Below are 12506 nucleotides of genomic sequence, written 5' to 3'. Positions count from 1 at the left end.
GGGAATGGAACCTAGGTCTTCACTGGGGTCCAGTGCTCTAGCCACTAGACAATACTGCCTCTCAATTGGGAACTCTAGCCACTGGCTCACTAAGCAACCCAGGGCAAGATGCTTCTGGGCCTCAGTTTTCCCCTTTATAAAATAGGGATAATAACTAGCTATAACACTGCTGTTGTGAGGACTAATGGCTCCACATAGCAGTGAACAAGCATGTTGCCGGGCAAGTAGTGGGTAATACATTTATTAGTGGTTGAAGCTATAAAGAAAAGGGTTAGGAGTTGCAAAGGAGCAGGCTCAAGAAAGAGAGTGGGAGGACAAGAGAGGCAGAGGGTTGGAGATGGTGCAAGCAGTGATGATCTCTAGGAAAGGTTATCAATGAAGGCTTTATGGATATGTGTGTGCCCTTAATGTGCTCTCTTTGCCCTTTGCCTACCTGCCTATATTCCTTCCTTCCATATCTATTTAATCACGGTCACACATACCAGTCTGTCTACACACCTAAGTTCTTACACAAGCTCCATCATAGGATCTGAGCTTGAAGCCTCTTAACCTATCGGTTCTGTTGTGTTGCACTCTATTCCTTCCGGTGTGTTTCAGGCTGACCAACTCCACAGGAAGATGTCTTACTTTGCCTACCAGTACAAGCAACGGAACTACACCCCCTACTCAACGACACGCCTCATGCCACATGCCGAACCCTGCCTGGTTAAAGGCCCATCTCCACGCGTTACCAAGTGCGCAGAGTCATGTGATGTGAAGCACCCAGCACCATGCACTACCAAGTGCAGAGACCCATGTGCTGGGAAGCCCTCGGTCCCATGTGCTACTAAGTGTTTTGAGCCACATGCCCATAAACGCCCAGTGCAGTATATCCCCAAATTCTCCGAGCCAGCAGGTGTGAAATGCTCGACACCATGTGTCACGAGGTATCATGAGCCGTATGGTTTAATACACCCTCAGCCATTCCCAGAGAGATGGAATCCATGCGCTCCACCATATGTGCCTCCCTATGTTACGGGATACCCTCAGGCATGTGGCCCAACATATGTGCCGTCTTTTCCCAAATACCCATATCCTTATGCTCCCCAGTGGCCCGACACGTGGGGCTATGGAAACTGTGGGCCATGCTAAACCCAGAAGCAACGGCCACAGAATAAAAGCCAACCAGGAAATGAAAAAGCTAGATACAGATTCACAGCTGAGTTTATGGGCATGGCCTTCAGATCTGCTGAGCTCCCACCATGCCAGTTGAAGCCAACGAGAGTGGGCGCTCAGTGTTACTGAAGAACAGGGCCATCACTCTTTACCACGCTATCCTTTACCTTAGATTTCTGACTATTTACTGTAGTGGCACCATAGCTACTTGCTCCTTTTATTATTAACACAGTGGGCTTGAGTTCGTTACACTAAGGCACTTTGACAACCGCTCTGCCAGTGTCGAGGAGGTTAGGGCCCTAAGGTGGGCCTCTGTTGTGTTTACACACACGACAAGATCCCTTCAACGACCAAAGGGGCATAAAATAGCCTTAGTATCATGAGAATTCGGCCCTGTATATTCTAGCCTTTCTAAGAATATGTACCATTGGTTTTTGTTTGTTAACGTGGCGACAGAAGATGTTTTGTGCAGAAGCTGTTTTTAATTCTGTGCGTATATGAGGCTTTGTCCTATATGAAGCCCACAGGGGGTAAAACAAGGAGCTTAAAATGGCGGAAAAAACAGAACTTGATTGCCCAACTCTACAGCTGCAACAAAGAAAGAGCATCTTGAGTGAAGTGACTTACCTCAGAGGGAAGTGCCAGCTGACTTCGTAGCTCTGGTATATGACTGGAAACCTGAAAGTGTATTCTCTGTACTTTGCATTATTTCATTCTGCACATTGTATACTCCACTTCTTACGCATTAAAACTCACATTGCTTCACGGCACCTGCTGTCGCTTCCTCCTCCGTTCCTTATTTACAATTCACCACGGCTGGAAATCCCGTTCACAGATGGGCCAGGAGGCAGCTCATGCACCACCTCACGCCACACTAATACTAAGCCTTACCTCTCATACAGCACTTTTCATCGGTAGGTCTTAAAGCACTTTACTAAGGAGGGCAGTGTCATTCTCCCCAGTTTACAGATGGAGAAACTGAGGCACAGAGCGGTGAAGTGACTGGCCCACAGTCACTCAACGGGCCAGCAGCAGAGCTGGGAATAAAACCCAGTTCTCCCGACTCCCAGACCAGTGCTCTATTCACAAAGCCAGACTCCGGTAGCCAAGGTCTAGCAAAGGAAGGATGGTCGGAGGGGTTAGGGAACTAGGCCAGGGGTTGGGAGACCTGGGTCCGAGCCCAGGCTCTGACAGACTTTTCGGGTCTGCCCGTCTGTACAACAGGCATAACAGCCCTGCCTCACGGGGAGCTGGGAGGGTGGGCACGGCACTCGAGTACTACAACAATGGGGGCCTGTGGCCAAGTCTACGTGGGCTGGGTATTATTATTATTATGCGCCACTAAATCCCACGTGGGCCAAGTTTCAAGAGCTGGGGCCTGATTCTCCTCTCGCTCGTGCTGGTGTAAATCCAGAGTCACACCTGCCATGTCTCCCACACCGGCCAGGGCGCTCCCGCCTCTAACTGCCCACCCCACTGCGGTCGCCTCGGCAACGAGCATTCCTTAACCTGGGGACACTCTAGGCTCTGTCTCTGTGGTCACACCCAGCTAGGAGGACTCTAACGATCGATTAGAGCAGTGGTTCTCAACCTGCGGCCCAATCAGCACACAGCTGCGGCCCATGTGACATCCTCAGGGCCATAAAGGTAGTATTGGATGCGGCCCACAATGGTAAATAGGTTGAGAACCACTGGATTAGCGATTTGGAGCTGTCTAGAGCAGTGGTTCTCAACCAGGGGTACGCGTACCGGCCCTCCAAGGGGTACGTCGCCTCAGCTAGATATCTGCCTGGTTTTACATCAGGCTACATAAAAAGCACTAGCGAAGTCAGTACAAACTAAAATTTCGTACAGTGACTTGTTTATACTGCTCTATATACTATATCAGTGTTCTCAACCTGGTGGGGGCAACAACAGGGGGTTCGCAGGATGAGTTTATGGGAGTCATAAGTGCAGAGCTGGCATTGGGGATGGCAAGCGGGGGCCCCACAAACCTAAGATACATGCTGAAGCCACCCGGAGTTCACAAATTGTGACATCTCCTTGTACTAGGTTTAGGATTCTTCCCTGTAACTGCTTCCAGAGCTTCTCCATCCCCATGCATTTCTCCTGATCGTAATGCTCTACCAACCCTGATATTCTATGATTCTATGTTACTGAATAATAAGAACAATTTGTTTCTGGTTTCTTGATGAGATGCTGCAAAAGAGACTTTGTTTCTCAACATATGCTTTAGCCTTCCAATGACCTTCTGCATCTTAAACCCGGAGACTGTCCAAGGATGAAAGCAAGGCAGTTTAAAAACTCTGCAGCAAGAAAGGAGGGAAAAGAGTGTCTCCTGAAGTCTCTTATAACATGAGATTTTATACCTATTGTACCTTGTCTAGCTCTTTGCAGATACATGACATGGGTGCTGCATTGATTTAGCTGCAAAAACTGCATCCTCCACCTCTCTTTGCTATTAAAATGAAATCACGCTAGACTACTACCGGTTGTTTCCTTTATTTTGCATTTCCTGCTCTATCCAGACCTCTGTTGACCAAAATCCAGATGCAGTAAACAAAAGGAAACCACTCATACTGGTGAACATTAGTAGAGCAAGAATTTTCATGAAAAAATGACTCTTAGCTATAAGACCACAAGAGAACAGAAAAAAAGAGCAACTTTCACTTTGAAATATCATAGCATTGCTAACCCAATAAACCAGTTTTTCCATCAGTCACAGACTAGCTCCGCACCCACAAATGGAATTAGTCTGATTGCAAAACAGTTTTTTCTTTGATTCACAGTGAGAAAGCATCCTTAGAAACAGGCTTGATACTTAAAACACCATGTATAAACTGTCACAGCATGTGGCAACAAAACACTTTCCACATTTCAGTCATTTGTCACATTTCAATGGCTTGTGTCACACAATGGCAGGTCAGAAGGCTCGGAAGAGTGTCTGTTATCCTGCGGAGAAACTGCTCTTTGGAATTTAATACCGTCCTGGTGTCAGTTCAGTTATGCAAATGATTGAATTTGTGAGCCTTACACGTAACTAAGGCACAACCAATGTGGGTTTCTGGGTTTGTTATCTTAGCAATGGGTGGGATCTGTAACTGATCAAAGGAGAATGTCATATGTGGACTCCCACACTGACAGCACCTTCGGAACCCAAGCCTTCCATGTGTTATATAAATAGATTGATACACTATGTAGTGATGATGTAACATTGTCTAATAGTTTTCAGGGCACAGCATAATCCCACATGTCCCTGTGTCTGAGAAAATTAGCAGGCCCTATGACATCCAAACACCACAGCCCAGCTACTATTTTTCTTCCCCTCCTACCTTGAAGCCGTTCCCCAGGGCTCTCTAATCGTCACAAATAAGACATTTGTAAAAGGAGCTCTCAATGCAACAAAAATAAATGTACTCACAGGACTGCAGGCTGGGACCTTTAACTGCATCCCAGGGCAGGGGAATCTCCTAACTCGAGAGGGAGCGAGGGAAGGGTGGAACGTGGCTCCATTCCATAACGTTCTGGGTAACCCAGTTAACTCTGTTATGACCACTTCACTACGTGCGCAATAGTGAAACAATGGATTTGGAGATGCCAGGAGCAGCTCCTGCAACGCTGTTATTCAATGAGCGCTCTATGCAAAGCAGGATGCTTTTGTGCTTAAGGCACCAGACAGTTCCCAGCTCCATCCTTAGTTTCCTGTGGGACTTCAGCCAACCACTTGATCTGTGTGCCTCAGTTCCCCACCTCTACCATAAGGATAATAATGATTTGGATACAGTAGAGCCCACCAACCCCACGGAACAAAGAGATGGCCCCCTACACCAGAGGGCTTGCAATACAAGTTCCCTTTCTCCCTTGACTATTTAGACTGCAAAGGTGAGATTTACAAATGTATTCAGGCATCTAACTTCCATGGATTTCAGTAGGAGCTAAGTGCCTTTGGGAACCCCACCCTAAGCTCTCCAGGTCAAGGAGCATCTCTTACTAGGTATATGTCCAGCCCTGAGCTCAGTGGGACCCCTGGCTGCTATTTGTAATAATAATTTACATTTGCTTTTGGGACAGATAGGACAGTTTCTTGCAATATCCTGTCCAGACCTTATTGAATTAAGTTTGAGTATCTTAGGAGCTCGTTGTATTAAAAATGCACGTGTTGCTGTACTATTGTGTGTAACATCTGGGGCGTCAGGAGGAGAAAGACCCGGATAATGTAAACCCTAGGAAGGATTATGAGCTTCCGATTATTTTTTTTAAAAAATGGGCCAGACAAAACTGAATGTTTAGTTAAGTGAGTTTTCTAGGAAATATTTGGGAGAGATACAAATTACCCACCTCAGGCTGGACCCATCCTTTAGAAACTGCACCCTGAGACAGCCATTGTCTGCTGATCATCTATTATGTGAGGACAAAATCAGAGGCCCAAACTGGACAAGAGAATGACCCTCAGTTCATGGCGGTGCTTGTTCTATGTCAAGGCAGTTATGAACTTGTAACCACAGAAAAACGCCTTGGACTGGGGGTGAGGGGAGTGTTGAAGGACTGTTCACCCACCAGAGCCTCTGCTGGAGTTGGGGTGATCGCCGGGAAGCATATTTGCCCGCGTGTCGGCTCTTCGATTGGCATTAATACAGTTTCTCCATAGCGCTTTTACCATCAAATAAGTGGACGTGTTTCGAAAGAGCTAGGTGGTCATTAAACTGTGGTAATTACGCTGATTAGGGCCTGTGAGGAGGAAAGCAGAACAGCTGGCTGAGGCAGGCTGACTTTGCTGGGGGAATTCACAGTGTAGGCAGAGAACTGTGCAGCCTGGAAATATCTGCTCAGGAGGGACACCATGACATGTGTCTCTGCCCCAGAGTGGTGACAGCTGGGGGGCCAGGAACCTACGCGTGGGTGCCCTTGCTGGATCATCAGTGGCAGGATAGAGACACGGTTGCCCTTGAACTGGGACAGTCTTATACTATCCCCATTCATCATAAAAGTTCCTGTAGCAGCCCCATATATGAAACTTCCAGGCTTTATAAAGGCAGCAGCGTTTAGCAGCTAGAGCACTGATGTGGGACTCTTGAAGCCTAGGATTCGAGACTAGTCCCAGCCTTGCGACCAGCCTACTGAGTGACCTGGGGTAAGTCACGCCAGTTCTGTGCCTCGGTTTCCCTATCTAAAAAGGAGCAAGTGATACCTCCTGTGTGAAGCGCTTTGCAATCTGCTGCTACGAGAGCTAGGTATTCTTGTTGTTACAGAACATACTTGCGTGCAGTTTCTTTCTTTCATCATTAACACAGGTCAATTCCTCCTGCATTGCAAAGCGGAATTGCATGCAGAGGCTTAGCCCTTAGCAACGCCAGAATGCATTCTTGCTTTTCATATTGCACACAAAGGAAACTGACTCCAAGGCAGAGGTCCAGCATAAAGGTCTCTTGCAAGACTTAAATGCAACTTAACCCCTGGTTTGAGGATTTAATAAGCAATAGGCCCAGTGCCAGAATTCAGTTTGACCCAGAGAGAAAATGACCTGCTTTCGCTTTTTTGTCGTCTAATCTCCCCACACCCTCATGAGCGTGACCTAAAGTCATAGGCCAAAGCTAGAGTGAACTGGCATAACTTCACTGAAGCCAGTGGAGCTACTATGACTTACACCAGCTGAGGATCTGACCCACTGTGACGGAAAGGATAAATAATGATCTCCACCAGTGGCTGCGGAGCAAAGCTGCGTGCAGGTAGCTTGAATCTGCTTATGTGCTCAGGTTAAAAAGTAGAGCTGAGCTTTGTATGTGTTACCAATAAACTGGGCATTTTTGCCATTCGTTGGCATAGCTACAGTGCTGCAACATCAGCAACTTGTGTTCCTTTTAACAACCTGAACAAAGGATCCCTTCAGAGGCTGTTTGCACAATAATCCCTCCCTCCACACCTTGAAAATTACACCAAGCGGCTCCCATGATGCCAGCATCTTTGTCAGCAAGGTAGTTAAATCCTGTGTGCTAATGAAGTGCATTAGTAAAAAAAAAAAAAAGACACCTGTTTGGGATATTCTGCATAGAAATATTTTTATTTATCATATTCTGCATATAGAGGAAGGCCATCTAGAATTAGGGAGCCAGGTCCCCAGGTGATGTAAATCAGCACAGCTCCACTGAAGTCAATGGAGGCATGTCAGTTTCTATGAGATGAGGATCTGGCCAATCATATACACACAACTGACTCTTTAGCTAAAGAACACAGTGCAATTTGGATACCCTTACCTAACAGGACCACAGTGGAGTTAAGGTGAATAAGGGTAGCAGGAATCTAGCCTACGGTTAGGAAATTCAAGGATATCCCAAAGTATAATGAGATTATAAAATAAAAAACATACAAGAGTTTTGGAAGGGAGTTAAACTTCCATCATTCAGGGCATAAACTAACTTCTGTTTTAGGGAGGTTAGGAAGAATCCTTGGGAGGAGATGTTCCCAGAACTGCCTACTGCAGGGCGCATTAACCTTACTCTGAAAGTATCTGGTACTGGTGACTGTTGAAGCCAGGAACCTCGACTACCTGGACCCCTGCTCTGATCCAGTCCAGCAATTCCTATAACTGCTAAACTTTGGGCATGTACAAGGATATCGCCGCAGAAATGAATTCCAGGAGCCGGCTTTTGGGTTCGACTGTCCTAAAAGCGCACAGGAACTCAGGCTGAGATTTTCAGAGTTGAGTGCCTAAATTCAGGCACCTAAACAAAACAAAACAAAGAGGCCCAAATTTCAGAAGTGTTCAATACCTAGGGCAGTGATTCCCAAACTTTAACACCCTGTGAACCCCTTTCACTAAAATGTCAAGGCTCGCAACACCGCCCTCCCCCCGAAAAAATGAATCTTTCCAGGGATTTTCTCCTTTACTTGAGTATAAATTATAAATTCAGTGATCTTGGAAATATAATTTTGTTTTTATGACATGCTTATTACGCACTGTTTATTATTAATTATTTATCATTATAGTACTTTTATTACATTATGAAAACTACAACACTCTTCCAAGATCTCACTTTCGTAGCCTGTATCATTTTGAATAAGCCTGTTATTAGATAAGGCTCCTCTGTTTCAGCAAGGAGTAGCAGATGTGAAACAGCATGAAGGTATTTAAGAAGCCAACTCAAAGAGTTCCTCCTACACAAGCATTCAGGTCTTGAGCGGTGCCGGCAAACAACACACGTTACAACAAAGCTTAAAGTGTTCTTCATCATAATTTTTAAAACAATACTAGATGCCTATTTAATTTTAAAAACAGCAAAAAATATCCACCTCCCTTTCCATTTCTTATAAGGAGTCTTGAAGTTGGAATCTCCTCAGTGTGATAGAGACGCTTGCTTTGATCTGCTTAACTCTTGGAAGTCCAGGGGCTACGGGGTGCTGGCCCCGTGCTGCTGGAGTCCCTAGGGACAGCTCCGTCCGCCGTTAGAGAATTTTTTCCCAAGAACCCCTTGGAACATTTTGCGAACCCCAGTTTGGGAACCACTGACCTAGGGTGACCAGATGTCCCATTTTTAAAGGGACAGTTCCATTTTGGGGGACTTTTTCTTATATAGACGCCTATTACCCCCCCAACCCCATCCCATTTTTTCACAGTTGCTGTCTGGTCACCCTATCGATACCTATGAAAAAGAACCTAGCTGGCAATGGGAGCTGGAAATCAGATCCCACATCTACAGTCCTAATCCAAAGACCACGGAAGTCAAAGTGAATCCCTAAATATGGGGTTTGGTGCCTAACTTTAGCTACAAGTTTGAAAGCTTGAGCCTGAAAAGTCATGTACCCTGGCATTTTGCCTCTTCCAGGTTTTCTTCAGAGGTCTCCTGTCCCAGTAGGAATATTCATAATAAAAAATATGGAATGCTTTGTCTTCACTGCACTAAGATCCCCCACGAAGAGGGCCTACAACACTTAGAAGCCTCGCTCTTGTTTTTGAAAGTGACTTAGGCACTTAAGCGTTTTCAATGAATGGGACTTTGGCTGCTAAATGCTTAAGGTACTTCTGTAAACTTCCCCCTAGATCAGTCATTTTCTTTAGTTAGAGCAGCTTTTTGGAGGGGATAAAGGAGTTAACCTAGAAAGAGCAGCTGCCAACTGAGTGTTTTAATTCAGCAGCATCACAAGCAGTGACTCAAGTGAGAGTTTCTAATAAAAATTAATAGTAAAAGTAAGACTGTAAATGCCAAGCATTTCTCTGTTGCAAGGAGGCAAGCTCAGGGACTATATAAAAAGGTCTTCCCCTCAGAGGCCTCCTGTATTCTCCTCGTTGTGTTTCTCTGTGGCATCGAACCAGGTAAGTCAATGTTAATTGGTTTTAAAATAATGTAGAGCTCTGAGTTCACGGCTAGTGTTTCCTATAGCTCAGACTGTGGGCATCTAGTTCTTGGGAGGACAGATCCTGGTTGGTTTAAGTGGCCGTTAATGATGGCAAAATTTAATGGGCCTGTTTCTCCACTTGTGTGGGTGTCAGTCAGGAGAAGCTGCACTGAAGGCAATGGAGTTCACACACATGAAAGGGGGAACATCAGCTGTGAGCAGAGATAGCACCCAATGCCTGGAGAGCACTTACGCTCTAATTGGAGAGCCCCAGGGGGTTTCAATGGTGTTTTCCTCTCACTGTTCATTAAAGAGCCATCAAAACATTTCACTGGCCAGTGGAAGATCTGCCCCCTAGCCTTTTATTTCACCAGTGGCCGATGCAGTAAAATGTATGTAAAAGCTGTCCTAACATTTGTTTCAGGTTTAGCGCCATTGCACTGAAAGATGTCTTCCCACCAACATCAGCAGCAATGTAAACAGCCATGCATGCCACCTCCGTGCAAGGAGCCAGATCGTCCTAAAACCACAGATCCGTGTCCCCAGCAGTGCACAGAGCCGTGTCCCCAGCAGTGCACAAAGCCACATCCTCCAAAATGCGCGGAGACGTGTTCTCCAAAATGCCCACCTGTACAGCAGCGCTAGAAATAGCAGCATTATAAGTACAATCCGCAGCAGCACTGCAAGGAAAAAGCAAATCCCAAACGCAGGAAGCCAAGTCACGTAACTTTTAATTGCTTTAGCTTTATGCATCTTTCCTTTATAAAGCTCAGAATTGGTTCTGTTAATAAGTTAGGGCAGCAACCTATGGGAGTGTATTGGCTTTTAAATACATAATTCGGAAGTTGTATAGTTCTGAGCACACGTGTATGCATTTGATTGTGTCTGGAAAAAGCTCTGGAAATTCCTGGTACATGAACAAATCAGAGCAAAACAGGAATCTCCTAAACTGATATCCAGTGATAACAGCTAGAATAAAAACAGAAGAATTGCCAGACTTCAGTGTCTTATTATTTGCGATTGGCTGAGTTTGTTCTTCTATTGCACTGTTTACACCCAACAGCTACACCATGTCGTCTTTTCAACTTTCTTGCTCCTTTGCCCACCCTGCTTAAGCGCAGGGTGGCAAGTCTCCAACTTCATGTGAAAAGTGAAATCTTACAGCGAGTGATACTTTGGTCTGTGCGTGTTCTCATTATAGCACAACTTTCTACAGCCGCTTTGCATCCATAAATCTTAAAGCCCCTTTACGAAGGAAGGTCAGTATATAACATCTTTTCACATGAGCTTCTAACAGAAATGTAGGGTCCTGCAGGGTGTTCCCACTGAGAGGAGAAACAGGTGATGGAGTCAAGTATTTCTTTGACTCACTCTTGTTTATTTACGTTTCCCAGAACAGAGGAGGAACCAAACAGGAGACAGTTTCCAAGCTCAAAGCATCCAGCCCCAAACCTCTGAGGGCTTCTCCTAGAACCTCCACACTGGGCCTGTCCAGACTTCTTTCTGAGTCTGATCTTTTGTGCTTCTCCCCCACAACCCACATTGTTACTCAAAAAAACACCCATCAAAGCGCACCCACTCACATAGTTCTGACTCCTGAGCAGCCTTTGTTTTAGATGAGAGCTGCTACAAAGCAGCTTAATTATTTCTTACAGCTCTCTTACATGAAGGTCAGCAATTACACCCACCCTATAACAGCATCCTTAACTCTGTGGTGAAACTAAGTCACATCACATCACCACAGGCCCCACAGCCAAAGCTAGGAATAGAACCCACATTCACCGATTCCCAGGGCAGCGAGCTAGTCTCTGAATGCCGGGCAGTGACAGCTAGACCCTCTTGCTACATGTTTACAATAAGACCCATTTCCTAGACTCAACATGTAAAGCCAGAAGAGACCACCAGATAATCTAGTCTGACCTCTTGTCTGCCCCAGGCCACCAAAGCTACCCACCTGCACACTCAACCCAGCAATCAGCAGCTCATGAGAGTAAATTATGATGTGCCATAGGCAGAGCAAAGGAGGGACTGAGGTGAACCAATACCCGAAGCCCCCGCAGTGGCAGGGGATTTAGACATCCTTTTCAGCATTATTGAGTTACTACAAGTCACTGCAGCCAATTGACTGAGGTTGAAGTGAGGGTGAAGTGTAGCCAGATAAATTAATGCTCATTAAAGACTTTTAAAAATTTTGGCATTTGTAGTCAATGACATTTGGCCGTGTAATTCCACCATCTCTGCAAGGCGTTTCCTGAACAATTCATTCAACTTTTTCTTTATGCAAGTTGTCAAATTAAATATTCACTTTTTAAAACATTTGGCCTGATTCAAAGTGGCACAAGAGCATTTAACAGACAAACTGATGAGCTAAGCAGTTGTAATTAGGGCAATTTAACCCTGGAGTTTGGAAAGCTGCCACCTAAAAGATGCTCAAAATTCTGAATGAAGAAAGAGCCCCCGGGAGACTCCACATAATACCATGTGCCTACGATTCAAAGCTGCATGAAGTTTGCAGCTGACTAAGCATTATGCATCTTGGTCAGCGAAAGCGTAGATACGCCCCCTTGAGGATATTAACATTTTAGGCTGCTTTGCATTGTCAAAGAGCTTTGTGAAGATGAATTTATTCATGGTCCCCTGTCAAGTAGCCACGTTTGGGCTTTTTTAATGGTATAATTAGCTGTTTATGTCACCCAAACAATGGGATTAGAGGAAGCCCTGCATCAGCCATCGCGCCACGGAGGCTATGGGTGTGAGTCTGTTGCTCTGTACCTGGAGTCACCAGAGACTAGTGCAGAGTATAAAATTCTGCCAGTTCAGAATGGTGGGGCCTGGATTTCACTCAGGCCCCCATTAGCTGCTCTAACAGCATGAAGGAGCTTTTCAACTTTTTTTTTTAAATGTCACAAATAAAACTCACATCAAACTGCAAAATCAGAAAGTTTCAGATTGAAAATTTGCAAAACTGCTCGTTTCAAATTTTTCTGATTTTTAAATCAAAAAATTGGCAAAATCAACAT

The 12506-nt window shown here is 45.3% G+C and overlaps 1 protein-coding gene across 1 annotated transcript; it reads left to right on the top strand.

Annotated features, from left to right (window-relative positions):
- The first annotated feature begins 618 nt into the window (after nucleotides 1–618).
- On the top strand, nucleotides 619–1131 carry SPRR3 (small proline rich protein 3). Its single transcript, XM_039513027.1, has one exon. The coding sequence runs from the start codon at nucleotides 619–621 to the stop codon at nucleotides 1129–1131; it is 513 nt and encodes a 170-aa protein (XP_039368961.1).
- Nucleotides 1132–12506: the final 11375 nt, after the last annotated feature.

Source organism: Mauremys reevesii, linkage group 24 (genome assembly GCF_016161935.1).
Source record: "Mauremys reevesii isolate NIE-2019 linkage group 24, ASM1616193v1, whole genome shotgun sequence".
NCBI classification, from domain to species: Eukaryota; Metazoa; Chordata; order Testudines; family Geoemydidae; genus Mauremys; species Mauremys reevesii.
This window is presented reverse-complemented; position numbering and strand designations above follow the sequence as displayed.